Source organism: Lachnellula hyalina (assembly GCF_007821495.1).
Source record: "Lachnellula hyalina strain CBS 185.66 chromosome Unknown contig00007, whole genome shotgun sequence".
Taxonomy (NCBI): domain Eukaryota; kingdom Fungi; phylum Ascomycota; class Leotiomycetes; order Helotiales; family Lachnaceae; genus Lachnellula; species Lachnellula hyalina.
The window spans coordinates 314,810-341,348 of NW_022157121.1; the positions used below are offsets into that span (position 1 = coordinate 314,810).

Consider the following 26,539-nt stretch of genomic DNA (forward strand, 5'->3'; position numbering starts at 1 on the left):
CATGTCTAAATATGATTTGCTGGTCTTGAACGGAGTCGTTGTCACGGATCAAGAGACGGGGAACTTTGATATTGCAGTGAAGGATGGGAAGATTGCAAAAGTCGTCATTAGAGGCTCTTTGAACGGCGCAAAGGCGACAAAAACTATAGATGCGGAGGGTGGCATGGTCATGGTAGGCAGACAAGAGAATGTTGAGACTGCATATGGAGGATTCTGACTAATAATGAGATTTCCTAGCCTGGAGGTATTGATGCACATGTTCATTTGTAAGTCGTTGTAAACAATCTTTTGATGATCGGCTTATTTGCTCTGATCACTGACTCTTTTTAGAGCGGAGCCTGCTCTGTTCGGAAAGGGACAAAGTGCAGACAATTACGAGACTGGTGAGTCAGTTAATTTAGGAAGAGGTGATGGCCCCCTTTTTCAATGTTGACGTCTTTCTAGGAACTAGATCAGCAATTTCAGGTGGTACAACGACTTTAATTACATTCGCTCCTCAAAGAAAAAGTGAGCCTTCTTTGCTTGCGGCACTTGAAGCCACACATGCTCTCGCACGAGATAATTGCTACACGGACTACTCGTTCCATCTGATTTGCTCAAATGCCGGACCCCAAGCAATCTCCGAATTCAAAGCTCTGAGAGAAGCAGGTATATCTTCCTTGAAAATCTACATGACATATGTAAGTCTATTGTGGAATAGGCACGCTTTTCATAGTAAATCTAGGAGTTGAGATATCTTTCTTGTTAGGACATTCCCCTAGTGCATTCCTAATCTATTTCCAAAGAAGTAATACTGAATCCAGAATTCCGGACTAGGAAGCATTGCAGCTGCAAGACTCAGAGATCTTGGACGTTTTATTCGAAGCCCGGAAGCAGAAAATCGTCACCATGATCCATGCCGAGAACGGTGCAATCATCGACTGGACGATCAAGAAGCTGGAAGAGAAGAAGCTGTTCGCTCCCAAATACCACGCCACAAGCCATCCTCCAGTAGCTGAAATTGAAGCAACCTACCGAGCCGTGTCTCTGAGCGAGTTCATAGATGTCCCGATCCTGATTGTGCATGTATCTTCTCCAGCTGCGGCAAAGCACATTTCAGATGCACAGAAAAGGGGACTACCAGTGTATGCAGAGACTTGTCCACAATACCTCTTCTTGACTCGCAAGGACTTGGACAAACCAGGTTTCGAAGGCGCAAAGTGCGTGTGCTCTCCTCCACCTCGGGAGGGGGAGCAGGACCATGAAGGCATCTGGCAGGGCCTCGAAGATGGTACATTTACGGTTCTAAGTTCAGTAAGTAACCTTTTCGGAAGAATGATTCCCTACTTCGAATACCCCAGGAGCATTTTCAAGAGTCAAATACTCCTAAATATTCTTTTGGTTCCCGTGCAACATTGTGTCCCCGCCCCAAAATAATCTTTAATGGGCAATGCTAACCTGGGACCTTGACGCTAAGGACCACTGTCCATTCATCTACGACAATACGGAAATAGGGAAGAAGTCATGCATCGACTCAGAATATCCCAATGGGCATTTCAAATACATCCCCAACGGATGCCCGGGTGTAGAGACTCGTCTCTCCTTAGCATTATCGGCAAACCGGCTCAAGTTGCAGAAATTTGTGGAAGTGACATCCACCAACGCAGCAAAGTTGTATGGCTTGTATCCAAGGAAAGGTGCACTGCTTGCAGGGGTCAGTGATGCCGATTTGACGATTTGGTATCCAGATGGAACAAAGGAGTTCGAGCTTACCAATTCGATGCTGCATCACAACGTGGATTACACACCTTATGAAGGGAGGACTATGAAACAGTGGCCGAGGTATACGGTTTTGAGGGGAGAGGTGGTTTGGGCCAAGGATGAGGGTGGTCTTATTGCTAGTAAAAAGGGGTTTGGACAGTTCTTGAAACGGGATGCCAGCTCTCTAGCTGGCAGTCGGAGTCAAGAAGAGTGGAATGTGGAGAATTTTTAGACACTCGTAGTAAAGTAAATGTCATAAAATGTACCACTAGGTATACCGTAAATTTTGGATAGGCAAAGCTTTAGGGGGTTGAACTTTAGGCGAAATCAAGTGACTTTTCAGCGGCAAATATCCAAAAGTGGGCGCCCGCGATATGACCACCATTGAAGCGGCCGGGCGATAAGATATTGTCGGCGTCGCCGCGTCGGCATCAAGTAAAATCAATCTATTCAGTTACCAAATAGCTCCTGAAAGCCATGAATAAGTAAAACCTATAGCCCTACGGAGTACATTCCGATATTTGTAGGGTGCCTTTCTCATCATCCAATCCTCCCATATTCTCCCAATCCCGTGACACGATAAGAAATATGGGCAGCGTCGAGAACAAAGTCCGCCATGTCGATGTTCTTGTCGTAGGTGGTGGGCCCGTCGGACTTGTACTTGCATACCAACTGGCCAGATTCGGACACTCGTCGTCTATAGCCATAATCGAGAAGCATCCCAAGTCCTCACAAGATCAGTATGGCAGAGCCATCACACTCTACCCACGCTCTACTGAGATGCTCGACCAGCTCGATCTGGCTGATGAGCTGGCTCAAGAATGCTTTGCGTGCAGGGATACAGTGAGCTACGATAAAGATGGAAATGAGGTCCAGGGTCGAGGATGGTATTTTATGGAGAATATGAAAGACACACAGTGGGACTTTGCTTTGGTATTGAGACAGAAATACCAGGAAGAGATATTCAGGAGGAGGTTGCGAGAAAAGGGTGTAATACTTGAGACGCCTGTTGAGTTGGTCAGTGTTACTGTCGATGACAATGTACCTTCTGGTGGTTACAGAGTTACGGCTCTGCTGAAAAATTGTGTAACTGGTGAAGAAGAGACAGTTCTTTGCAAGTATTTGATAGGTGCAGACGGTGGGAGGTCGTTTGTCCGAAGGGCACTTGAGATACCCTTTGAAGGCAGCACAACAGAGGACAAGTGGGTCCGAATCGATGGTATTGTTGAATCGGATGTGCCCAAATCGAGAGTTTACGGTGCTTTTGAATCACCCACCCATGGAAACGTATTATGGGCAGCGTTGTAAGTTTGCCTCCTCAGTTTTGAGCCCTCGAAGGAAATTTAATATTCTTGGCTCTTGAACTTTACACAAAACATGGTACTGATTTCTTGACAGGGACCATGGAGCCACGAGGATCGGATTTGCCTTTACGGCGGAGCGGCAAAAGGGCTATCCTGATTTCAACGAAGCTGCGGCTGTGACAGAAGCCATCGAATCTGTGAAGCCATTTAAGCTGAAGTTCAAACAAGTTGACTGGTTCACCGTTTACTCAGTGGGGCAAAGGGTAGCAAAGGAGTTCTTCACTAAAGACTGCATTTTCCTTGCTGGTGATGCATGCCATACCCATTCTTCTGGAGCAGCTCAAGGAATGAATACAGGTATGCATGATGCTGTCAATCTTGCCTGGAAGCTTTCCATAGTGCTTCACGGCCTGGCGCCATCGTCCCTTCTCAGCACGTATGAGAGCGAGCGGTTGCCAAATGTTCAGAAACTCATCAACTATGACAAGGACATATCAAGATTGATGACAATGCAACTGCCGGCGGATTGGAGCGGTGACCCGAACGCGGACCCCAATGAGATATTGGGGACGGTGATGGAGGAAGCGTCGACATTTACTTCTGGGCTGAGCATTGCATTTGATAGTAACAATGTCAATGTGCCTGGAACATTTAAATCGAATGTTGATCTAGCGCCGGTGAAGTCAGGGCAGCGAGCACCTGATGTTCAGTTGCAAAAGCCAGCGACTTTTGAAGCCACAAGGTTGCATAAGGAGACGCCGAATATTGCCAGATTCCATGCCATCGTCTTCGCTGGTGAACCAGAACATACTTCTGTATATTTGAAAGAGTTTTCCGCGGCCTGGGAAAAGTCTAAGATGTTCTCGGGCGTCTCACCGATATCCTGGCTCACCATTCCTGCTAAAAGCTCCCCGTCGGCCTATGAGCTACTTGGTGTTGCACCATTTGGAAAAGTCTTCTATGACAAGGACCAGACGGCGCACTCTCGGTACGGTATTAATGTGAAGGAAGGGGCAATATTTGTGATGCGGCCAGATGGATGGGTTGGAACCGCTGCTGCCTTGGGAGGTGATGCGGTAGAAGAATTGGAATTGTACTTTAGAAATGTACTGCTCATAGAATAAATATAAACAATTGGGCATTGATAATTAATCGTCTAGAATCTATGAGTTTTGTAATTGTACATATTGTAAGTACATACATCAAGCTCCACCGCCCCTGTCTGCCCCTATTTAGATTGACCCCACCTCCGCTAATGAGCCTTAGCTCCTCGCTTAAGTAACTCCCACTCGTTTTTCTTGAAAATCGACCGCAGAGGCAGAGGCAATCGTAATCGCAGCATCCGCTCACCCTCAACCCGATTCTTCACGACACGAAAAGAGAGCAGCAGCAGTAGCAGCCCATCATGCAGTACTGTTTTGTCGAAGGCAATTTTGCCGACCTTTCCAGGGACCTGGCAGAATACCTACACATCTCAACTGAGATAGAACCCCTCCTCGAGGCCAACACCAAGGATGAGGTCCTCAAGAAACTCGTCACGGCTTCAGCTGCCCTCAACACATACCCCGAGAAAGAGTTCACTGCGGCGTATAATCTCCTGGTATACCTTGTTATGCAGTCGCCAAACGTCAATATGTTTCTGCCCCGGATGTGTGAGCACCTTTCGAAACCCATCACCTCTGCTCCACTCAACGGCTCCGGCCTTGCGCTGAACGTCCTGACCACTATTTTCAACCTTTTGCAGCCCGACAATGATGTTCGGTGGAACGTCTTCTCTGCAATCCTACGCCTGGTGAAGAATAGCGGAAATTTCGAGATTTTGCGCCCGCAGCTGAAGAAGTTGGATCAATGGATTGAGGAATGGGAGTTGGATGAGGAAGACCAGCGTAAGCTATATGGACAACTCGCAGATGTTGCAGAGGACGCCGGTGAACAAGGGTAAGCTCTTGCTCGGTACTATCTTGTGAGACATATTTACTGACTACCACTTCAGAGAATCCTACCAGTTTATCCTCAAAGCCCTGCGCACATTCCCAGCCTCCGAGGTTTCGACCAAGGAAGCCCAAGACCTGTCCCTCCGCGCTCTAAAAGCCGCGCTGATTTCCAGCACACATTTCGACTTCCACGATCTTACCTCTCTGCCTACCATCCAAGCCCTGAGCGATTCCCACGCCGAATATTCCGAATTACTTGAGATCTTCTCCGAGAAGGAATTGGAGGACTACACTGATTTCCGAGACGAGAACGAGGACTGGATTGAGACGGAGGCTCTAGATAACAGCGCGCTGCACCGCAAGATGAGACTTTTAACCTTAGCAAGTATTGCCGCTAGCACCAACAGCAAGGAGCTTGAGTACAAACGCATTGCGAAGGCCCTTCAGGTTCCCGTCGAAGACGTAGAGATGTGGGTTATTGACGTTATCCGGGCGCAGCTGATTGAGGGAAAGCTGTCCCAACAGAAGCAGGTGTTTCTCATTCACAGAACAACGTATCGTGTTTTTGGTGAAAAGCAATGGCGTGAAGTTGCAACAAGGCTTGATACATGGAGGTCGAGCTTGAGAGCTGTCAAGGAGGTTATCAGCAGAGAGAGGCAGCAAGCAGAGGCTCAGAAGGAGCGAGAACTGCACGAGGCCGAGAGAAAGATTGCTGGTGCTTCAGGCATGGGAGCGGGACGGAGAGCCCCAGGAGGCAGAGATAACATGATCGAGATGGGAACCGATTGAGCGAAAGCTGAAAGAAAGAGGCAGTTTGCCACGTTCTTCCTCCCGCTGATATCAAAAGTCGCTTCTGGCGTTGGGGCTGTATAATGGTTGCATAGCATCGGGCATTGATGCGGGAAGACTACGATGCTTTACTGCGAAGGTTTTATGGAGTATGCTAGACTTCATAGAGAGTGCAGGTTATGAAGATACGAATGCTCTGCCGGCTGGATCGCATCGATCGCAGCGAATAGAATACATTAAGAAACGTAACACGCTCTATTCTACACTCATGAAACAAACTTGTCCCCGTATCTCATACCCGCTTTCTATTTTATGTTCTATCATCCCCAACGCCAATCTAAAAATTCTTTCCCAGTTTGGCCTCAAGCCTCTCCTTCGTCTCCTGATACACCTGTTCCGGGGTCTTGGTAGCCACAACCTTCACCACCCGTCCCTGGCCGTCAAAGTAATCTACCACCGGCATACTAGTCTCCACGAACGTCTTGAACCTCTTCTTAATACTCTCAGCATTATCATCCGACCTCCCACTAGTCTTGCCCCGATCCAACAAGCGCCTCTGCATCTCCTGCTCCGGGCAGTCAAAAAACAGCACGAACCTCGCCGGGCACACCGACTCCTCAAACTTCAGCGCCTGGTCCATCTGCCGGGGAAAGCCATCGATCAGAAACTTCCCTTTCCCACCCTGGCTCTTCTCCAGCGTCTCCGTCATGGCGTTCTCCAACAGTTGCACCGTCACTTCCATGGGCACGATCTTGCCATCGCGGATATACTCCTTGATCAAAGTGCCAAATTCGGAGCCCTCGCGGTCCTGCTCGGCGCGCAGAAGGTCGCCCGCTGACAGGTGCGTGAAGTGGTAGTCGCGGACTAGGTTCGCACATTGTGTGCCTTTTCCTGCACCGGGGCCGCCCAGCACGAAGAGCACGGTTACGTCGGCTGGGGAGAAGGTCGGGGTGGATTTTTTGGGGGCTGCGATTTGCTCGTGAGGAGGCGCCATGTCTGAGGAGATTGTGTTTGTCAGTGACGGTGGTTTGTGGAGGAGAAGTTCAAAAGGTCCATCATAATATAAGGGGAGTGCGGGCGAGATTCCGCTTGGTACAGTAGTTCTTGCATGTTAAAGCGGCTCTCGAAATGAGCTTGTGATGGCATTTTCAAGAATATGTACTTGGATCCAATGTGAACCATGGAATGTGACGTACCGGTTCGACTTCGCACCATCAAGATGTAAGATCCTGTTCCTAAGAGTGTGATTGCAATGAAGGGCCAGATTTTCAAGGGGTTCTGTCCAGGATTAGGATTGGGACCAGTTGCGTAGGCGCGTCTTCCTGCAGGCTTTTGTATCGGAGATCGCAGAGCTCGAGATACTGAGCCTGGAGTCTTTTGAAATGGTGTCCATTGCTGGCACATCCGCCGCGACAGCAATCTGGAAAGTGGATGTGCCATTGCGAGTGTGGTTGGTTGGATTGAAGAGATGTAGACTGCTTGAATAGATTCAAGCTCCCTTTTTTAAATTATTGTTCTTGCCTCACGACTCAGGTTCTACAGTACAGTACCTAGGTACCTACTACTCCGCAGTCGAAATGTACATACAGCACAGTAAAGCTCAACAGACAGGTACCAGAGAATTCATTAGGCAGGAAAGGCTAGGGGGAGGAGTTTTACAAGATGTGCATATGTGCATATGCGTACCCTACCTAGAGCTAGAGTCCGAAGATCCAATCATTTCGCCTTGGTTGACCTACATATTGTACAGTATTATCAGATTTAGAGAAATGAAGCTTGGTTTCCCAGGACTGACATTGACATTAATTTGTCAGACATTTAGGTTGGAATCTACACACTTTGCAATGCGGATCCATCCCATCCCACCTTCGAAGTAACAAGCTTGCGAGCAACAATTATGATACCAAGCGTGGGTTTCGGGACGAGTCTCCCTTGTCCTCCTCTCGCAAAGGACCAGTATCCCAAACCCCTAGATTGAACGCACTGTTAGGATGTCTCATTCGACGTTGAGAATTAATGGCCAGCGGCTCAATAGTAGCTTGCAGTCTACATGCTCAACGTGGGGAGCCATCACGAACTCTACAGGCATGCGCCGACTAGCACTGAGCAAGGAAGACAAAAGTGTCAGGGACTGGCTTGTTGAGGAATGCAAGGCTTTGGGATGTAGAGTAAAAATCGACCAGATGGGAAATATCTTTGCGATTCGGGATGGAACCTCCCAGGATAAATTGCCAATCGCAATGGGAAGCCATCTAGACACCCAGCCTGCAGGTAGAGCACCTTATATTCAAACCCAAAGAAGATCTCGAACACTGACCGGGGCATAGGTGGTCGTTATGACGGGATTTTGGGAGTCCAAGCAGCTCTCGAAGTGCTCCGAACACTGCACGAGAACAACATCCAGACACATTGCCCAGTAGCTCTTATCGACTGGACGAACGAAGAAGGTGCCAGGTTTCCCGGGGCGATGATGGCGTCTGGGGTATGGTCTACAAAGTCCTCGACTGGTCTTGAAGCATGCCATGAGATCAAGGACATGGAAGGTACTACCATGCAAAAAGCATTGGAAGATACTGGTTACTTGGGGCAAACTCCATGCAACTACCGAGAAAATGGTCTTGAGAGCTATTTCGAACTACATATCGAGCAAGGTCCAAAACTAGAAGCAACAAACAACCGAGTGGGAGTTGTCACTTCCGTTCAGGGGATGAAGTGGTATGCTATGCGGGTTTCTGGAGTGGAAGGCCACTCTGGAACGACTCCGATGGACCAAAGATCCGATGCCCTGGTCACGGCTGCGAGATTGATAGCTGCTGTTAGTGACACGGCCAAGGCAACTGGCCTGGGTGTTGCTACTGTCGGAGTGATAACTTCAGACACTCAGAGCCAAGCCACAATTCCCAGTGGGGTTGAATTCATTATAGATATCCGTTGTTCAACAGATGCCATGGTTGAAGATCTATGTACTGCCATCTTCAAACAATTTGATGGGATTATACAGAAGGAGAAGAACAGCACGTCATATTCCGTTGTGCGTACGTGGGGTTTGCCAGAGTCTATTTTCCATGATGATTGTATTTCTGCCGTTCGATCTGCTGCTGTGGCAGAAGTAGGGCTGTCTAAGATCATGAATATGAAGAGCGGTGCTGGTCATGACGCTGCATGGACGAGCAAAGTAGTCAAGAGCAGTATGATATTTGTACCCTCCAAAGACGGAATAAGTCACAATCCTGCTGAATACACAACACCTGAGGATTGTGCTTTGGGGGCACAAGTCTTACTACAGGCAGTCCTCCGGTATGATGAGAGTATTAGAAATGGGATAAGTCCATGAAGAACGAAAGCCAGAGAGTCGGTGGCGACCATGTCTCTAGAATAAAGCAATTACAATATTCTTCAACTTTCGCACTATTATACAATAGCCTGTTAATCATAATCGAAATATGGGCCTGAAATTTACTTCTGTTGAAATATGAGATCGATAGAGAAAAGCAGAGAAAGTCTTCGTTACCTCCACTGTCGTTCTCTCCCCACAGCCAGACACAATTTGGATGGAAGATCTGGGTAAGTAATGCACCAGGGTTACAATCAAAAGCTTCGATTTGAGTAGAAGATTATATTCATATTACACTCAATCCAATTATGTTGACTCCCGTCACAAGCTATCCTGGCCTGGGTATAACAATCCCTTGTAACAGCAATTTGTGTTTTAAGCAAAATTACAAGCAGTCTGAGCATATGGCGCTCGCCAGATTACTCCCACCATCATCGTGTACAATGCAAATCTAATATAACAAAGGAAAACATAAAACGTTAGTTCATAACGACGTGATTCGACCTCCTGCAGGGGTCGTTCTGCCTCTCGGACGCATGTTTATCACAGACTCCAACTCCCTCAACATACGAGTATTCGCTTCTGATTTGTCCTTCATGGATTCCCGTTTCACCCTGTCCTCTTTCATCTTTTCGATACGCTCCTCACGAGTAAGTGCGCTCCGCTGTCGCGGAATTGCAACGGCCTCGAAAACTTCTTCCGCGTCTGAGGAGCTCAGGTCCATGCTAGACCGAGACGCCCCTTCGCCGTTCAAGGCCCTTAATGCATCTGATGCACCGCCTTCCTCAACAGCTGTAAGGCCACCTAAAGAAATCGTTGGTGAGAGCATGCCACTCATAGATGACACCCGGCGTTCATTCCGATCAATATTCGATGCCAGTGCATTCCTTCCTTCTTCCCATTCTTGCATCAATGCTTTTAGGTCGATTCCGATTGACTCGTACTGGATCATGAGGTTTGTCCCGAGTTCGGAGACATCCTCAGTCTCATTTAAACTTATGTCGGATTCTTCGCGAAGTAAGTGAAGCTTTGCCTGGAGACCGCGAATTCCTGATGATAGAGAATTCAGCTTGCGGAGTTGAGCTCGCCAACGCTCGCGACTTGGTGTCATGGGCACCTTCGGAGTGGCAGAAAAAGCGAAGTCTGGCACATATTAGCATAATTATTCAAATTAGCTCTCAAGATCACACGAACTCTCTTCTTCGCTAAGAATTCGATGCAGACGTTCTTCAGCTTCACTCGTAGCAATGGTAACCCCACAAATCTCGTCAACAGCTGTACTCCAACGAAGGAAGTCTGGTTTGCCGCCATTTGCATCCAAGGCCATCAAGCAACACAGTACGATTTTACGGCCCATGAAATATCTTGAAGCTAGAATCTTCAACACCCGTACAGACTCCAGATCTTCAAACTCAGACGTCGAATACCCCAACATAGCCTCCGTGAAATCGGTTTCGCAAATGTCGTAGATGTCATAATACTTTTCAAGATCCATCTCCTCGGTGAAAGGTTTGAGCACTGTATATGCTTGGATGTATCGTGGGATTACTGCGGCGAAACAAAGACGAAGTTGCTTCCTCAGCCTAGCACATCTCCGATTTTGACTTCGATCATCTAATCGACTGACTGGCGGAAGGGGAGAGCTGCTGAAGACCTGTTAGCACTTCGCTAGACTAACATACAAATAATACCAACATTCTATAGCCCCGCGACACCAACTCGACCTCTTGGACAAGACTCAACGCTCCTGCTGCAGCGCCATCGAATTCTTGTGCCTTGGTAATGAAGTCTGAGATTTCTGATAGACTCTGCTGCCGAAGGTATTGAAGCCAATGCCTGCGCATGTAGGCATACAACACAACTCCCAGCACAGCAAGTACTGTCATAAAGACAGCTAGACGTCCCTTTCCACCACTAAACCCTTTGTTTCCTCGAGTCCAGTTGACCAGCCAAGCCAGCATGAAGGCACATGTTGCTGTCACGATCGCCCCGGCCGGTGTAAGAGCCCCCAGTTGTGGAATATCGGGCAATGATACTGTGGCATCCCTAGGTTGGCCCCTCCCAGCCTGCCCAATGTATGAATGTGCATTCAGAAGTTGAGATGCCACTATGATATATCGGAATCGTTCAAGGAATCTCGCGTTGTCGACTCTGCCAAGCCTCGAATTGACTGCTTTCTGTGACCATAGATGTTAGACACTGACTATACTTCTGCTAAAGGAAAGTAGTTCTTACGGAGCAGGTATTGTGTAGCAATGCTACAGCTTTCTTCGGTGGGACTGCCAGTCGTAGCGGTGGAGGGAGCTTTTGTCGAAACTTGTGCCTAGCTGTTGGTCTACCACGAGGCGCAAAAGATGGGTTCGACGACTTTGGAGACGTATCATGCCCGGAGCTGCTCGAAAGGTCATACGAGCCTTCGCCGCCCTCACCTGTAGAAGAGTCAGCGATTAACAGTCCGCAGATTATTAAGTGTACTGAGCGGATTCACAGACCCTCGAGGTAGTCGGCGAGCGGCGAGTCCTCAAATACTACGGCCTCCATCGAATGCGAGGCGTTATCTTAGGGAACCATGGGCCATGCCGAATGGGTGACACGCGCTCCTTCCAGGTCGTGGGATAGGACGGGGCTGTCTGCGAACAAGCTAAAGGTTCTGCTTGCAATTGAGGTGTTGTTCTTGTGCGGGAATGTTTGATTACTGTAACTGTATTAATTATTATGGTGTGGTGTTTGCTTTGCTTTGCTTGTTGCGGATGTGGCGAAGTCAAAGTAGGTACGGGAGATTTAGTGATTTAGGCCCCTGAGTGAAAGTCCACTCGTAGAAGTAGTGCACGCATAAAGTCGATCGATCGTCCAAGATCGGCAATAATGCATCTTGATCTTGGTGGCTTTTACATGGATGGGGAGTATCTTTCTTGCCTTGGTCTATTTCTTGCTTCTTTGCTTTCTTCAATTCCTAATGTGAGTTCTACCCAAGTGGTCTGGTCTTTTCGTCTTTCAAGAACCCCTCTCCCGCGAACTTCTCTCTGGGGTGAATTGTGACTATCGTGACTCTAAATTCTGATTTGAGAAATGTGTTTATAAAAGCCATTTCGTTATGTTTTTATTATTCGTCTACTCCTGTCCTCTTGAACAATGGCTCTTCAGAGCTGAATATGCCTCCAACTCATGCCGGTATGCCTAAAGCCTGGGGTCTATATGTCCAGGCTCTGCAAATACAGAATTAGTATTCAGAAGCCGGGCTTCCCATTGGCATAATATGAATCATTTCGGTCTTGCTCAAAGTCTTTCCTTTATATTTATAAGCAATTGCCCTTCCTCGTGAAGCCGGCAATTCTGCATACTTTTGGGCAAGATTCTTAAGCAATTGATTAGAAATAGACTAGAAACAAAGCAAGACCGTCACAATTTTCGCAAAAAACTCGAGGTTGAGTAATGTAATATGACCACCTTGCTGCAGTACTCGAGCTTCTTGGGGTGCTAGGGACGGACTCTACCGTATGTATTTCTAAACGTACAATAATCCCGCCCCCAAGCAAACGTCATCTGTACATGCACCATATTTTCTTCTCATGATGGTTGCGGACGAAGTACCTGGCCTGGGTAGTATTCGGTAGGAGCTACCCACTAGACTGCTATTACCGCGACACACCACTGGGCCTTTTTGATGAAGATGGTGTTTTCAACTCGGTTGAAACTATCATGTATCAGAGGCTGCTTATAAATGCAAAATGTTGGTTTCGGAGTTAGACCAATTTCTGTCTGCTGCCAATTGTAAATTGCAAGTTGCAACGTTTGATCATAATGCCACACACGGGACAGTGGGATTGTTGCTGTAGGAAGGTACCGCAGTCTCGCAGTTCGTGATGGATTGCGCCAAATACCGGTAGGTATCGCATTTCATCCCATCCCATCCCATCCTCCTCTCATGTCTACATGGACGCCGGCACGGCAGTACGAAAGAATTCAGAATTCATCGCACCTCTCATCCATCTCACCTAGCGCGACGGGACATATTTCCACATGCTTGAATAATCAATCCACCATAATCCACTACAGTCAGCAATCGGCCGATTAATCCAGCCTTGTGTCCTCCCGGATCCGCAACGGACTTTATCGCACCAATGCAGATTCGCTAGCCGTTGTGCATGAAAGCCACCCCCAGATACAATTTCTTCTTTGTCTAAAGTACCTACGGAGCTACTATACTGTAAGCACAATGCCATCGCATTTTGACTTGCCACACTGCCGCTATTCCGAATACTGCCCATTATGGATACCTTGTCGGTATGGCTGTGCGTGTCCATGTCATAAGCACTGACAAATTTATCACTTTCCTCGAGTCCTCGGGCTCTCCTATTCGGCAATTTGGCAATAGCTCAATTGTCCTGCTCAAGCCTAGGTATTCGAGCTTGCTTTCGTGAACGCTGACTCAATGGATCTTGCTCATGCGGGTATAGAACCTGCTAGATACAACTAGGATGCAAATCAGCGCTGCCACTAATAGAAGTCGGTATCAAATTGAGGTACAAGGTCACCTTCATCCTGACAATTATATTTCATCCTGACAACCCTATATCTTATTTTTGGCCCCCCTTCGTTTCCTTCCCAGCTGAATAGCTCCCCTGTGGATCTAATCTAGAGGCTTGCAATAATGTATCTGATGTTCCTTCTCTTGTCATATTGTGCTGTGTGACTACTTCTGCTGCGTATATATCAGATACTTTCTTCATCAACTAGTCTTGCAGAACACAGACTTCATCATCATCAACCTTCTAGTACTTTATACACCCTCTGAAATCTGTTCTGTCAAGCTGTTCATCCCGTACTTCTGAACCTTTCCATTCCCATATCCTCACCAGCGCTACACAACCCCGGGCACAATATGTCTCGACACTCTGGCTCATCAAGACAACGGTCTCACCAGTCAAGAAGCACCGACCAAGAACCGGAGGTCTTAATTGAACAAGTCAAAAGCATTGTCACGTTGCTCTACGAAGTAGTTTCTTCCCGTCCTCATGAATGGGAACCCTACGTCCCATCTGCTCGCTCGGCCATGACAGCCCTTGACCGTATTCATTTCTTCCGTGACCCCCAGCGCTATGCCGAGCAAGTCTGGATGCTTCATGGGATTCAGGATTTTGCCTACCATGATGCTGATTCAGGGTGCATCACGGACATGGCAGAATGGTGCCAATCCGCATGGCTAAGAATCCTCCGAAACTACCCAGAAAATGTCGAAACTCTGACAGGTATGTCCGAATAATCCATCCAAAGAGAAATCAATCTCTTATGAGAACTCACGCCTGGCTGTAGCTAGATTGCTTACATTTTAATTTAGGTCTGGGCAGCAACTGGCTCCAAAGATCACAAGCAACGTTAGCTCGAATTCATCGAGAAGAGGACAATGACTCTTCCAGCCAAGGTAGTGGTCATCTGTCTGATTTTGACACCGCCCAAGATTCTGATGATGATTTAGCGTCTCTGCCCTCTGATCCGCGTCGCCAGGGACCTCTCTACGTCGAAGCCCGAGGATACCTGCAGCCAGCCGTAGATTTCTATGGGCGAGCTGTGCGGTCCGCTGATGCTCTTGGCTCAACAACAGGTGATTTGTTGGCTTTAGTGAGTACTGTCATTCCGTCACAATCTTACTCAGTGTTAACAGACTATAGGCTGCCGAGTCACAAATGTCTTTAGGCAACGTGACGGGCCCCCCGGGAGACGAACGCCATTTCTCTCACGCAATCCGGTATCTTCGCCGTGCGGAGGAAATTCCAGGGTACACCCTTTCGATCTACTTGCAGCAGTATTTGAACGATTATGGACGATATGTTTCTTAAATGATCCGCTTTGTGGTACTTCAGTGTTATGGCATAGCGGAATCTTGGTATTGGCAGAGGGGATTTTGGGAAAATTAGACTGCGTTTATATATATATATTTTCAATTGGACATTTCACATTGCGGGGAGGGAGCCCATGGGTTGGGGTGTTTAAAGGCATCGAACATGATAGGATTTCTTTACTTTCATTTTTAGTACGACTAGAGTATCTGTACGATTGAAGTATCAAATTCATGCATTTTACGAATTCATACCTGAAGACATGATGATTAGAACCTCTTGTGACGTTGAAAAAGGCTTCACGTGAGGTCTTCTTGCGCCACACCCAACGATCTGCATGCAGCAGCATCGAAGAGCCCCAGCGATCAGCCGCTCAAGACCAAGCGCCAGAAGATGTTCCTGTAAGCCAAACATACCATGACCGGACACGCTGTAACCGCGAACAAGCCACGACGTGGCGTCAACAGCTGCATAGCACTGTCTACCAGGGTTCACGATGTTAGTTGGCCTGTTGTTTTCGTGCCAGTGGATACAGTACCTGGCCCTCGACCCCAATAAGCATATGCTCGGCGCTTACCTACGTATGCATGGAAGGAAAATCCCAGACATCAGGTAGGTATGGAGGTAAAGGTGCCATTATGCTGACACTAGAAAGCTCGGTGGTTCCCAGCCCTACAGAAGAAGCTCTCGTCAGCAAGCTCGGAAGGTATCGAAGCCGAAAGTGCAGCATGCAAGGGGGTCAGGCTGGAGCAGGGCGCGCTTCTGAACCCTGAATACTGGTGAGATGGGCTGTTGTTCAGGGGCTGAGAGTGGAATCTACTGTATGGTACCTTCGTGTGGACAGACAGTATCGAGGGGATGGGATGGTTCAGGGGTTTTAGCGAGTTGCCATAATCTGGTCTGGTCTGGTCTGGTCGCGCGTCGCGTCTACCTTAGACCGTACCTTAGCCGCTTAGCGGGCTTTTCCTGCAGCCAGCCTTTACCGCACCTGCGGGTCCAACCCCCCAACTCTGCAGAAGGTTATTTCAATCTCAACACCACGACCAATTGCTCGTTTGCCTGTACGAACTCCACTTGCGATACCGATAGCATTTCTGTCTCCATCTGATCCTCCTCACTTCCTACACCCGACGGCCGACGTGTATCAACATCCCGCATCTACTCTACTCTACCTCACCAGCCACACCACCACGCACGATGCTGACCGAACGTGAGCTGCAGATCAGCCCAATTGTGCTGGAATCGGTGCAGCACAACACCAAGGTTCGTCCCATTATGGATTCTCTTACCGAAAAGAATCATCTCCACCATCCCAGCCCTTTCTCGGGATGATACTCTATGATTCCTTCCCTGTCTTGTGCCATCTGTCTTCCATGTGGCAGCCCGCACCTTGCATTGCGTTCCCCCAACACTTGTCCAGTTGACTTGGCTTGCCATCGCCGCCGACCCCATCTCATCTCACGGGGGCATCTCAGCCGCATGCTCAGCCTTCCTTACTCACCACTTTTCCTTTACTCATCCAACCGCCTGCTCGTCTTCTGTTACTAACATGCTTTTTCACAGACACTCACTACCCTGCACAATCTAACCGCCTCCCTGTTTGGCGTCGGTGCCGGCATCCTTGGTCTGGAATCATACCCAGGTTTCATCTTCTACCTAGTCTTCTCCCTGCTCACTTCCGCCCTTGTGTATGCATTCCGTGTGCGCCCAGCGATTATTAAGAACTCTATATCTGGTGGGAAAGCCGGTGCAGGCATAGAGAGATATTTCATGGGCAGCATGGAGCTTTGGACCGGGGGATTATTTGAGGGGCTGAGTGGGTTTGTCTTGACCTGGACTTTATTTTATGGTTTGGTCAGAGCTTGAGTTGTTATTGGAGAAATTGTGGCTGGATGATGGCACTTGTCGATCCTCACTTCAAGATCGAAATGCTGTGAGTGAGTGATTGGTGGAGAAGGCCCGTTCTGTAGGATATTATAAAGGATCGAGGTTCCATGACATACCATGTACAGTGGAGGGCGAAAAATGGAGTTTCCGGGATATCTATGGATTACTCTGGAGCATTACATTTACGTCGGCGAGGTGGGGGCTTCAACCGAAGTGTTGCTGCCTGGTGGTGACGGTTTTAGACTCACCTGGCGTTGGAAGGAATGGGAATACCACATGAGAGGTTACATCGTCTAAAAGGTCACGAAGTAGTCATGAGTCTTGAAACAAGACACGCAGAAGTTTATTTTTCTTATTTTTACCGCGTCCAAGTAGTTGCAGGGGGGAAATCTTGTACCTGTTTTAGGGCACTGGATCGTGCAACCTGAATAATCGCCATCCTATTCTTGGCGACATCCAGGGAAGGGGACGATTACATTGCATCGGTTACCCCCGAAGCTGCAAGGACTCTCCTATTTCCGTTGCGCAACCTTAAAATCATGCTTATTACTTAAATCTCAAAGGCAACATAATCAACATAATCAACATTGAAGGATTTCAAACGTCCAAAGCAGAAGTATAGTTGGGTTGAATGAAAGAAACAGTTCCTGATCTACAATATAGCTTGTTACATATTCCACCTCAAGAGCCTCAGTTCTAATCTTCTACCTCACTCTTACCCAGACTTCCACTTCCGCCTCCTTAATCCCCCTCATCCAGCTTTTCACACAACCGTCCCAACATCCTCTCAATCCTCATGGTAGATTGCTCCAAAGCCTCTAAGCGACTCTTCATGTCTTCCCCTCCTCCATCCTCACTCCCCTCATTAATCAAATCCTTCACATGCTGCGACAATCCAGCAAACGGCTGCACGGAATCCCTTCTATTCTTACCTCCTCCCACCTTTTGGCGTTTCCTCCCCCCACCCGCTGCCTCGGGCCCAGACTCCCTCGCAAATTGATCCTCCAGGGCATTTGCACCAAAGTCGTCATCCCCTGCTATCTCATCCTCGATCTCCTCGGGTGGTTCCGAATCGAATACTGCTTGTATGTCACCGTGCACTGAGAAGGACCGAGAGAAATCCCACAGGCCCGCACGGTTGGGTGTTTTGGGCAGTTGTTCGTGCGCTTCCAGGGGATGGCGGGCGCCAGACCAGAGGACGCGTCGTTCTAGGTACAAGATTCCGGAGTCAGTTTTGGGTTTGATGGTAGAGTGTGAAATTGATGGTGTTTCATGAGAGGTGAAACATTTAATTTAGAGAACATCCAAAGTAGGAAAACATCCTCCGAAGAGCTGACTTACCCATGATTCCTATGATCAAGAGTATGGGAGCGTTGAGTATACGGACTGCTGCAACGTTGACTTTGTGAAACCAGCGTGGAGTAACGACGAATTTCAGAGGGAGAAGAATTAAGAGGGCGAGGATGTTGAAAGGGGGTGCGTACGCGAACTGTGTCGAGTTAGAGTTGTAACAAAATCCACGGGAAAACATACAATGGCATCTGACTTTACACCTTCGAGCGTCAAGACACTGCGACGAAATTGTATCTCAGCGGTGGCATTCGATACAATGTTTGAGAAAGTAGTGCTGAGCATGGAGACTAGAATGGTGAGGAAGAGAGTATTTCCTAGGAAAGCAAAAGCAACCATCAGGATGGGGCCCAAAAGCCAGTGGAAGTCGGTAGATTTTTGAATCCCAGTCCCATCGAGTCCAAACCAAACCCAGAGCATCCATTTTGATATTGTGATAGGCTTGTGTCCTCCATCGGAAAGCCAGCTCATGCTCAACAAGAACCTACAACGAATTAGTACCGTTTTTTGGTATGGTGGAGAATAAGAGTCGCGATGAGATGATGGAGCACCCTTTGGGAGTTCCAACATAACAATTTTGAGGGGGGGGTTGGTTACCCAGCAAAGCACCAAACTGCTAGTACAGTGAGGACGGTAAAGTCCCTCATCATCGCTCGCAGTGAGACGAAGAGCATATTCTCGGACATGAGGTTGAAGGCTAACCGAGGGACCAAAACTGGTGCTCCCATGGCTAATACATCCATTGCTTGCTGGCCATATTTGGGATCATCAACCCTCCAGCCATGGACGCGTAGACATAGGTATATGGCGAAGATTCCAGCAAAGGTAACGTCGAGGAACGACCAAAGATTCTGGGTATAGACATGCCAACCTATGAGGACGTTAAAACATATGGTGAAGTTTAGCATTTCTATTACTCACCATGCTCCAGTATCGTAGCAAACATATCCAGCAAGAAGCCAATTGTATACACCTGGAATACAAGCTCGAGTGAGCTGAAATGCGATGGGTCGCGGTCTGCCATGACGAAGAGAAACAAGACCAAGAGCAATATGAACTCGCCGACTTCAATAAATTTCCTCGTTCGCGGGACAATGAGTCGATATTGATTGAAAAGTGGTGCCCCGCGTGGATTATAGAGAGATACTGGCTTATGTTTGTAATGATCTGGTAGTATGTCTATGAATGAAGTCTGGGGAATGGAGTTAGTATTGCTTGATCAAGAAGGGTTGTGGTAAGGTAATATATTCAACATCTTGGTATCTCCAAGGCACGAAGAAATCTGAATATGTCTAGAAGGGGTAACAAAATGGTCGGAAAAGTTGCATACAGGAGTATAGATAACTCGTCCCTCGTAAATAGCATTTACCACCTTTTGACACGCCGAAGAGCTAAGGAAGAGTTTGCTTTCCGATATTATGGCAATCTCCAAGGCTGGTAGTTTTCTCCGGTATCCAGTTCGACCCTGCACTGTCCATGACAGATGATCGAGATGCTCCATAACTTCTGGCGGCGCATTTTGGAATGGATCAAAGCCTCCAACAAGGATCTGTGCGAGTAGAAGTAGGCCCTGGGCGCCGGGATTGTCTTCAAGAAAGCGCCTTAAAATGCGGTTTGCAAGTAGCTCGCAGAGGAGAGCACGAGTGGCGCGAACGCTTTGATGATGGGCCTGGCTTGCTTGCTCCCTTTGGAACTGTACACGATTTACGAGCAAGCAATAGACTGTGATGTGTAAGTTAGTTGGCTGATTGCGTGAAGTTGCGGGGCAAATAAGATTGTTGGGAAATATATGTGAAGATGTATATTTAGGGGCGTAGAAGAACGGATTGGGTTTTATTCGGAGGAGACTACTTATCTACCAACAACACCTTAGGGAGGAACCACCCAATGAATCTTCTGCTAGTATACTACTAATTAAAAGGTTTGCTTGTTTCAGACTGTCTTGCAGCATTCGCGGGGTTCTGTAATACGACCTGGTGTGGTAATCGTCCTCTTGCGAAGACTTTACAGCATGAGACTGTGGTTATGAAGTACTTTGTCCGAACGTCAAGAATTAAGAGAGCTATTAGAGCTTTGCAGAGGCCCGTTTTCCAGGACCAGGTCCTTTTTTGACGCACCAAGGAGAAGGGAAAGCGGAAGTAAAGAAACAAGCACAGCGTATACCCATAGAAATATCAGTCAGATCGTAGAGTTTATCAACAAGAGGCCTGTAAGTTCGAGGGTTAGTCTTGGCTGAGTAGGACGACGTTGGAACTCGGAAGTTGTCTCGGGACGCTCGAGTCGTTTACAGACACTAAGAAGGAGAGGATTGCATACCTCACCACGGAGAGATTCATCCGCGGATCGCGCAACTGCTCAATGCTATATGGATCGTCTGTTCAGAGGTCAGAACACAAGCGTAAATCCTACAGTAGGTGGAAGGCATGACCAACCTATTGCGGCGATGACATCTCTCCTTATCCTACACCAATGGCCGAGTCAGATAGATGAATTGACGCCCAACTGCAAACATAAATATCGTACCGATGAATAGTCGTGTACACAGGCAAATCTGCATAGGGGCTGGTTTGATCAGGGGCGTGGGGCGGAAAGCAGCCATCATGATGATCCAACTCCTCTGCCTCGACATCTACGTCACCCGGTAACAGTCTTTGGCTCTCTCCCTCGTCTCTTTGATCCCGATCCAAGTACGAGGATGAGCGGCGAGGCTCTTTTGCCCTCCCCACCGTGAGCCAGGCAAACATCGTGAGCGATGATACTTGAATGTTGTTGTTGTTGTTGATATCGGTACAGTACCTCTAATGTTATCGCAGTCTAGTGAGGTATCATACATACTAACATGGCATGGGACTGGCGATGCTAGCCTCTCAACCAATCATGTTGGTATGGATCTGGGCATGACAGGGGTGGAAGGAATAGCAAAGGTTGGTTGAATAAGTAAATAAGTTGGGTGCAAGACAATTCGAGAACTTTATATTCAGTTCGCCTACTTACAGTACCTAAGGTATTTACGATTTACTAAGGAGCGTTTGAAATTTCTTGACTGGTTTCTGCCGTATGGAGCTGAATGGCAACTCAAGTAATTCACAGTGGTATCTTATTAAAATTAGAATTGTCCTGTCTATGAGACATTCAGAGAAGCTCTTGATTTTCACTACACGCGTGAGACGCTTTCAAATGGCGGAATCTGCCCAAAGACGCAAAATGCAACGCTTATCAATGGAAACTCCTATATTCTAGCGTAATTATCAAAAGCAACATTGCCAAAAACTCAATGGATCCGATCCAGTTTAGCCCGATTCATCGCAATCTGGTCGTCCACCCGGTCGCTCTGCCAAGTACGTTAGTATATGAGATGGTATAAGGGATAAAGGGCAACTGACCTTTACAATAACCCGGTCGATAACCTCATTCTGAGCTTCTACTTCCTTGCCTGTAGCTCTCGCCAAAAGGTTCAATCGGCCAGCAGCATGACCCAATGCATCGATGTTGCTGTCAATCTCGTTTTCCATCTCTTCATCCTCGGAATCTGGCTCGAATTGAAACTTGGACCGGTCCGCAAGGCTTTGTTTAGTCTGCTGTGGTCGATAGCCTTGGTCTCCAGGCTGGAGGTCTTTGAAATTGCGTTCCATTCGCTGCTGACTTCCAAATGCAGCTTGACGTGTAGTGTCGCGTTGTTCACGTTCCGTGCGATGCTTCTCGAGAATCTCTTGATCTCGTTTTTCCCTCCTCGAGGATGCTGTAAAGGGGTTGGAAACATGCACAGCAAACATGCTCCCGTTCAAAGTCTTTAGTTCTCTAGCCTTCTCCGAAGCGATGCGGTTATGGTTTGCGGCGATATCCAAATTCTTTTCTGTGTTGTGAATTCGCTCGCCCTGTGCGCCAAGTCTTGCCAATGTGCCTCTGCCAGTTTCCTCGGCTTGGGCTGCAATTCGAAGGGCATTCCTGGTTGATGAAACATCCTCCTGCTTCATGAAACGGATCTGCTGCTTGGTTGCTTGAACATCTTCTTCCTCTTCTTCCTCGGCTGTCAACTGTCTCTCTTCACCATAGGCACCATACCCTCCCTCGGCACCTGACGCTCCTGACTCGGCTCCATAACCAGTACCTGGTTGACCGTTGGCAGGAGGCGCGGCAGCTTTTTGTGCATATCTGTCTTTGGCTCCGCCGAATAAGGCGTTGCGATTGTCTTCCGTTGTGGTCGTCTCATTGCTGTTTGTTCGTCCTAGTCCTCCATACCCACCAGGACCGTATTTAGAGCCTGTGTCTGCGGCGGGGGCACCATAACTAGGTGCATTATCATATCTATTCGTGCCGTAACCTCCACCGCTTCCATATTTTTCAGCTCCATAGCCACCTCCACTCGGTGGTCCACGGTTAACTGCAGGGGGTGGCCCAGGAGGTGGTCCTCCTCTGTTTGCACCAGGACCTCCAGGCAAGCCTCGACCTCGACCCCCAGGAGGTCCGCTAGGGAGACCGTATTGTGATCTGGCTTGCTGGTACGGGGAACCAGATGGAGGGCCCATGTTTGCATATTTGTTGGTATCTTGTGCGTATGGATCAGCTGCGGCTGTCTGTGCGTAGGGATTCGAGGCAGCTGGGGAGGCATTCTTGGAAGAGCGACTTCCAAACAGAGCAGAACGGCTAGCATCGTCCTCTCCGTCCCCTTTCTTGCTGAATCCGAACTTGCCCATTGTGACAGTAGGGTGTAGGGTGTTGTGTTGAATGATGAGATGGAGGGTTATTCGTCTTTGTAATGTATTTTGAGAGGTGGGAAAAGGCTTCAGGGCGAGGAAGAGAGAATGGGAGAGGGGGAGGGAGTATTATATTGTGCTCGAGGCAGCAGAGATTCAGGTTGAGTTTCAGAGACTCAGCCCCGCCGGCCTTGTCCAGAATTAGATTGACATGCATAGAACTAAGCGCCAAGCGCTTCCGTCCCACTCCACTCCACTCCACTCCTCTCCACTTCCCCGAATGACTCCATCTGCCATACAACACGATACTATATAATATACCTAATATAACATCCAGATATCCCCACTACTTCAATCTCCATATCCAGACATAACGTACTCACACACACCATACAACAATACATACACAGCATGTCACAATGACACGCCTCTAGAATTTGACCGTCCCCTCTACCACCTACTCGTCAAATCGCTCCAAAGCCTTCAATCCAGTCAGTCATCAAGATGATTCCCCCAATGTCCCAGCTTTTCCGGATACATCACGCCCATACAAACACTCGCTCCATACATTGCCTGGAACCAATATTCTGTACGATACGGCGGCGGCAATTACCAAAAACAGCTTGAGGCTTTATTTGTTTTCTATACAGAGCTTTACTCTTTGACTCAAAAGGAAGTCTCCAGTATTGCATTTGCGGCAACAGGAAGACGCTATACTACTTGTAATCATCATGGCATCCATATTTACATACGACCCCGATGTGCCCACCGTTTCCTCTCCGTGGGCAACACCTACAGACTCCCCGAAACCATCAACACCGCAACCTAACAATCGAAGCGCGAAATCGACCCTGCTTCCACCTTCGGGCGAGCTTTCGGACTATGGGGTTACACGACTGGATGCAGAGCCTCAAGATGGCCCCACGGAGTATAAATTACACTTATTGCTCAGGCCCAGAAGGACCTACAGCTCGTCAACTACCGGCGAGCCAGTTAATCGATCTGGGCAAAGTAAGCAACAGCGCCCTCGCCAAACTCCCCCCAATACTTCGACTCCAATCCCAGCACCCTCGAATCAGTCTAGGCAAACCCGTTTGGAGCAATTGACCACACAACTGCTGTGGCGACTGCAACAGTCTTCTCCTTATCATGCCTCATCTACTAGTGATCTTGTCCTCCCAAAACTGCCCGAAGCTGCGTCAGGCTTGCAAACACCATCTAGACCCGCAAAACTCCTTGCTGGGCTTGAAGAAAGCCGGGGAGCTCTCTATGAAATCGGTGTGTCCGACGATGGGTCGTTGGTTGGCCTGACCAAGGATGAGATGGATGAGAGTTTGACCAATCTCAGAGCAATGGCAGCCAGTCTAGGGTGTACCCTTGAAATCGTACGTATGATAGTGGTAGGAGAATGCGAGTGGCAGGAGTCGTTAGCTGGTACAGAAGCCTCTCACGGACTCCCTTCGGAGGGAGACCAGCGGAAAGTCGCAGTCCCCACAGCCTCCAACGATGTAGCAAAGGCACTCCGTCACCAGGCACAGCTTTGGGTTGCAGAGGCGCTTGTAACCCCCGACTTGAGCTCCAGAGAAGCTTATAGAGCAATCGTTCCGCCACTCCTGCCACGCGCCGAGACTGAAATTCAAACTGCAGCCCAGCTTATCGATTTTTCCAAACCATTCCAAAGGAGGGCTCGGGCCACTGAGCAATTACGGGTGACTTTGACTGGCCCTACAACTTCCGGAAAATCCACCCTGTTGGGAACCTTATTGACTGCAACATTCGACAACGGCAGAGGCAAGAGTAGACTTAGTCTTCTAAAACATCGACATGAGATAGCATCCGGAGTAACGAGTTCCGTAGCACAAGAACTACTTGGTTATAAAGGCGCGGAAGTCAAAAACTATGCATCTGGAAATATCAGCTCCTGGACGGATATTCACGCTTCGGCTGAAAGTGGCCGTCTGGTCTTCGTTTCCGATGCTGCGGGTCATCCCAAATATCGTCGAACCACGGTTCGAGGGCTTGTTGGATGGGCCCCGCATTGGAATATCCTTTGTATCGCCGCTGATGACGGTGACAATGCTCCAAGTGGCGCTGGTGGCACATCATCTGCTCAAGATATACTTGGAACAGTTGGGTCCGGCGTTGACCTCGCGAAAGCACACCTCGCGCTTTGTCTAAAACTCGATAAACCCTTGGCGATCATTATCACCAAGAGTGACCTGGCCTCGAAAAACGGTCTGCGTCAAACTGTATCCAAAATTCTCTCTGGCATAAAAGATGCAAATCGGACGCCTTCAATTTTCCCGCCGGATCATTCAAAAACTATTCTGGAGTCGGATTTAGGTACGATTATAGAGAGGGATGATACCGCAGTTCAAGATATAGTCGACAAGATGACTGTCGCCGGTAGCCTTACGTCTGTTGTACCTATACTTATGACTAGTGCAGCCAAAGGGACTGGTATTCGGTCCATGCATGCTTTATTGCGGGGACTGCCGGTCCCACCTACTCCAACCTCTCGTGATTTTATTGGACCCGTTTTAAATCCAGAGCAACCAGCTTGCTTATTCCATATTGAAGACGTTTTCGGAGTCCCAGCGTCGTACGAATTACTCGCCTCTAAGGGCCTCACCTCAAATGATACTGGGGTTGTGGTAGCTGGATATTCGAGATTTGGAGAATTTTCGGTTGGCGATACCATCGTTGTGGGCCCGTTTCCAGCAGAAGCAGAAGATGATTATTCATCTCTCAGCCGATCCGCAGCAAAATCCTCGCCAGCCAGCCTTGGGATGTCATTGCCTCGTGCATCCAGTGCTGAATTTGTCCGGATTACCTCTCGCAATGCTACTTCAGCATCGGTAACAAAGGGAGAATGGCACAATGCTCAAATTGTAAGCATGCGTAATCTTCGTTTACCAGTACATACACTCGAGGCTGGCCAGGTGGGCACCCTTGGAATCATCTTTAATCTCCTAGAGGAAGAACGATCGAACGGTCCTTTTGAGCGTCCAGCACGAGCTGTGCCCCAAGTGCGAAAGGGCATGGTCGCAGCGATTCCAAGTCGCCATATGCTGGAGACCGGGCATACGCTGCAGGCTGCGACTGGATTCACTGCATCTTTTGAAGACAGCGATGTTAACTCTATTACACCGGGGAGCTTGGTGGTTGTATATAATGCTAGTGTCCGTGCCTCTGCAAAAGTCTTACGCGTCTTCCCTCATGAAGAAAATGCCTCTATAGCTTGTTTAGCGGAAGAAGAAAAGTTGGAAGAGGTGGAAGAGGCAGTCTTTGGTCTAGATGAAGATGCTGGAGAGGGAGTAGAACTGCCTGCAGCTCCCATTTTTGGTTCTGATGGTGTGATTGACTTGACGTTTGAATTGTTGACTAATCGGGAGTGGATTGAGCTAGGATCGCAAATTCTGGTCATGCCTGGAGGTGGTCATGGTCTCTATCATGGGACAGAGAGGGGAGAGAAAGGAGTTGCTGGGTTAGATGGCTTTGTAGGGAAGGTCGTAGAGGTGGCAGACTAGAAGTATACACGGACGCGATGAATACTTGTAACGACCTTTTCTGTAATCTAGCCCTTAAATTCCACGCATTGTAATTACACGACAGAGTCAGATTCGAATCTGATTGAGAGACCTCGGAGCCTGGTCGAATTCAGACGTAT

General features: G+C 48.3%; 11 protein-coding genes across 11 annotated transcripts; 7 read left to right on the forward strand and 4 right to left on the reverse strand.

The window, feature by feature from the left end:
- Position 1: 1 nt before the first annotated feature.
- PYD2_0 (Dihydropyrimidinase) lies at positions 2-1,972 on the forward strand (the record flags this gene model as incomplete). The annotated part of the gene is made up of 6 exons (XM_031145504.1): positions 2-172; positions 238-266; positions 331-383; positions 445-680; positions 817-1,293; positions 1,457-1,972. The coding sequence occupies 6 exons, from the start codon at positions 2-4 to the stop codon at positions 1,970-1,972; spliced, it is 1,482 nt and encodes a 493-aa protein (XP_031009210.1).
- Positions 1,973-2,328: 356 nt separating this feature from the next.
- Positions 2,329-4,168, forward strand: PHHY_1 (Phenol hydroxylase; the record flags this gene model as incomplete). The annotated part of the gene is made up of 2 exons (XM_031145505.1): positions 2,329-3,044; positions 3,139-4,168. The coding sequence occupies 2 exons, from the start codon at positions 2,329-2,331 to the stop codon at positions 4,166-4,168; spliced, it is 1,746 nt and encodes a 581-aa protein (XP_031009211.1).
- Positions 4,169-4,209: 41 nt separating this feature from the next.
- LHYA1_G000514 (Eukaryotic translation initiation factor 3 subunit M) lies at positions 4,210-5,767 on the forward strand (the record flags this gene model as incomplete). Its single annotated transcript, XM_031145506.1, has 3 exons — positions 4,210-4,233; positions 4,441-4,982; positions 5,038-5,767. 3 exons carry the CDS (start codon positions 4,210-4,212, stop codon positions 5,765-5,767), a joined length of 1,296 nt encoding a protein of 431 aa, XP_031009208.1.
- A 337-nt stretch (positions 5,768-6,104) lies between these two features.
- Positions 6,105-7,207, reverse strand: URA6 (Uridylate kinase; the record flags this gene model as incomplete). The annotated part of the gene is made up of 2 exons (XM_031145507.1): positions 6,105-6,763; positions 6,964-7,207. 2 exons carry the CDS (start codon positions 7,205-7,207, stop codon positions 6,105-6,107), a joined length of 903 nt encoding a protein of 300 aa, XP_031009209.1.
- Positions 7,208-7,740: 533 nt separating this feature from the next.
- Positions 7,741-9,101, forward strand: hyuC_2 (N-carbamoyl-L-amino-acid hydrolase; the record flags this gene model as incomplete). The annotated part of the gene is made up of 2 exons (XM_031145508.1): positions 7,741-8,038; positions 8,095-9,101. Coding segments are annotated over 2 exons (1,305 nt in total), but the record flags the coding sequence as incomplete, so codon positions are not given.
- Positions 9,102-9,585: 484 nt separating this feature from the next.
- Positions 9,586-11,642, reverse strand: LHYA1_G000517 (uncharacterized protein; the record flags this gene model as incomplete). The annotated part of the gene is made up of 5 exons (XM_031145509.1): positions 9,586-10,244; positions 10,296-10,755; positions 10,784-11,278; positions 11,337-11,530; positions 11,594-11,642. 5 exons carry the CDS (start codon positions 11,640-11,642, stop codon positions 9,586-9,588), a joined length of 1,857 nt encoding a protein of 618 aa, XP_031009207.1.
- Positions 11,643-13,983: 2,341 nt separating this feature from the next.
- LHYA1_G000518 (uncharacterized protein) lies at positions 13,984-14,938 on the forward strand (the record flags this gene model as incomplete). Its single annotated transcript, XM_031145510.1, has 3 exons — positions 13,984-14,350; positions 14,440-14,720; positions 14,771-14,938. The coding sequence occupies 3 exons, from the start codon at positions 13,984-13,986 to the stop codon at positions 14,936-14,938; spliced, it is 816 nt and encodes a 271-aa protein (XP_031009204.1).
- Positions 14,939-16,135: 1,197 nt separating this feature from the next.
- Positions 16,136-16,804, forward strand: LHYA1_G000519 (ER membrane protein complex subunit; the record flags this gene model as incomplete). The annotated part of the gene is made up of 2 exons (XM_031145511.1): positions 16,136-16,201; positions 16,502-16,804. 2 exons carry the CDS (start codon positions 16,136-16,138, stop codon positions 16,802-16,804), a joined length of 369 nt encoding a protein of 122 aa, XP_031009205.1.
- Positions 16,805-17,566: 762 nt separating this feature from the next.
- Positions 17,567-20,919, reverse strand: LHYA1_G000520 (uncharacterized protein; the record flags this gene model as incomplete). Its single annotated transcript, XM_031145512.1, has 10 exons — positions 17,567-18,033; positions 18,167-18,314; positions 18,359-18,827; positions 18,878-19,046; positions 19,097-19,367; positions 19,506-19,897; positions 20,339-20,382; positions 20,492-20,549; positions 20,608-20,636; positions 20,699-20,919. The coding sequence occupies 10 exons, from the start codon at positions 20,917-20,919 to the stop codon at positions 17,567-17,569; spliced, it is 2,268 nt and encodes a 755-aa protein (XP_031009267.1).
- Positions 20,920-21,446: 527 nt separating this feature from the next.
- sec9 (Protein transport protein) lies at positions 21,447-22,869 on the reverse strand (the record flags this gene model as incomplete). Its single annotated transcript, XM_031145513.1, has 2 exons — positions 21,447-21,506; positions 21,559-22,869. 2 exons carry the CDS (start codon positions 22,867-22,869, stop codon positions 21,447-21,449), a joined length of 1,371 nt encoding a protein of 456 aa, XP_031009266.1.
- Positions 22,870-23,600: 731 nt separating this feature from the next.
- Positions 23,601-26,399, forward strand: Gtpbp2 (GTP-binding protein; the record flags this gene model as incomplete). Its single annotated transcript, XM_031145514.1, has 1 exon — positions 23,601-26,399. One exon carries the CDS (start codon positions 23,601-23,603, stop codon positions 26,397-26,399), a length of 2,799 nt encoding a protein of 932 aa, XP_031009265.1.
- Between the last annotated feature and the right edge of the window lie 140 nt (positions 26,400-26,539).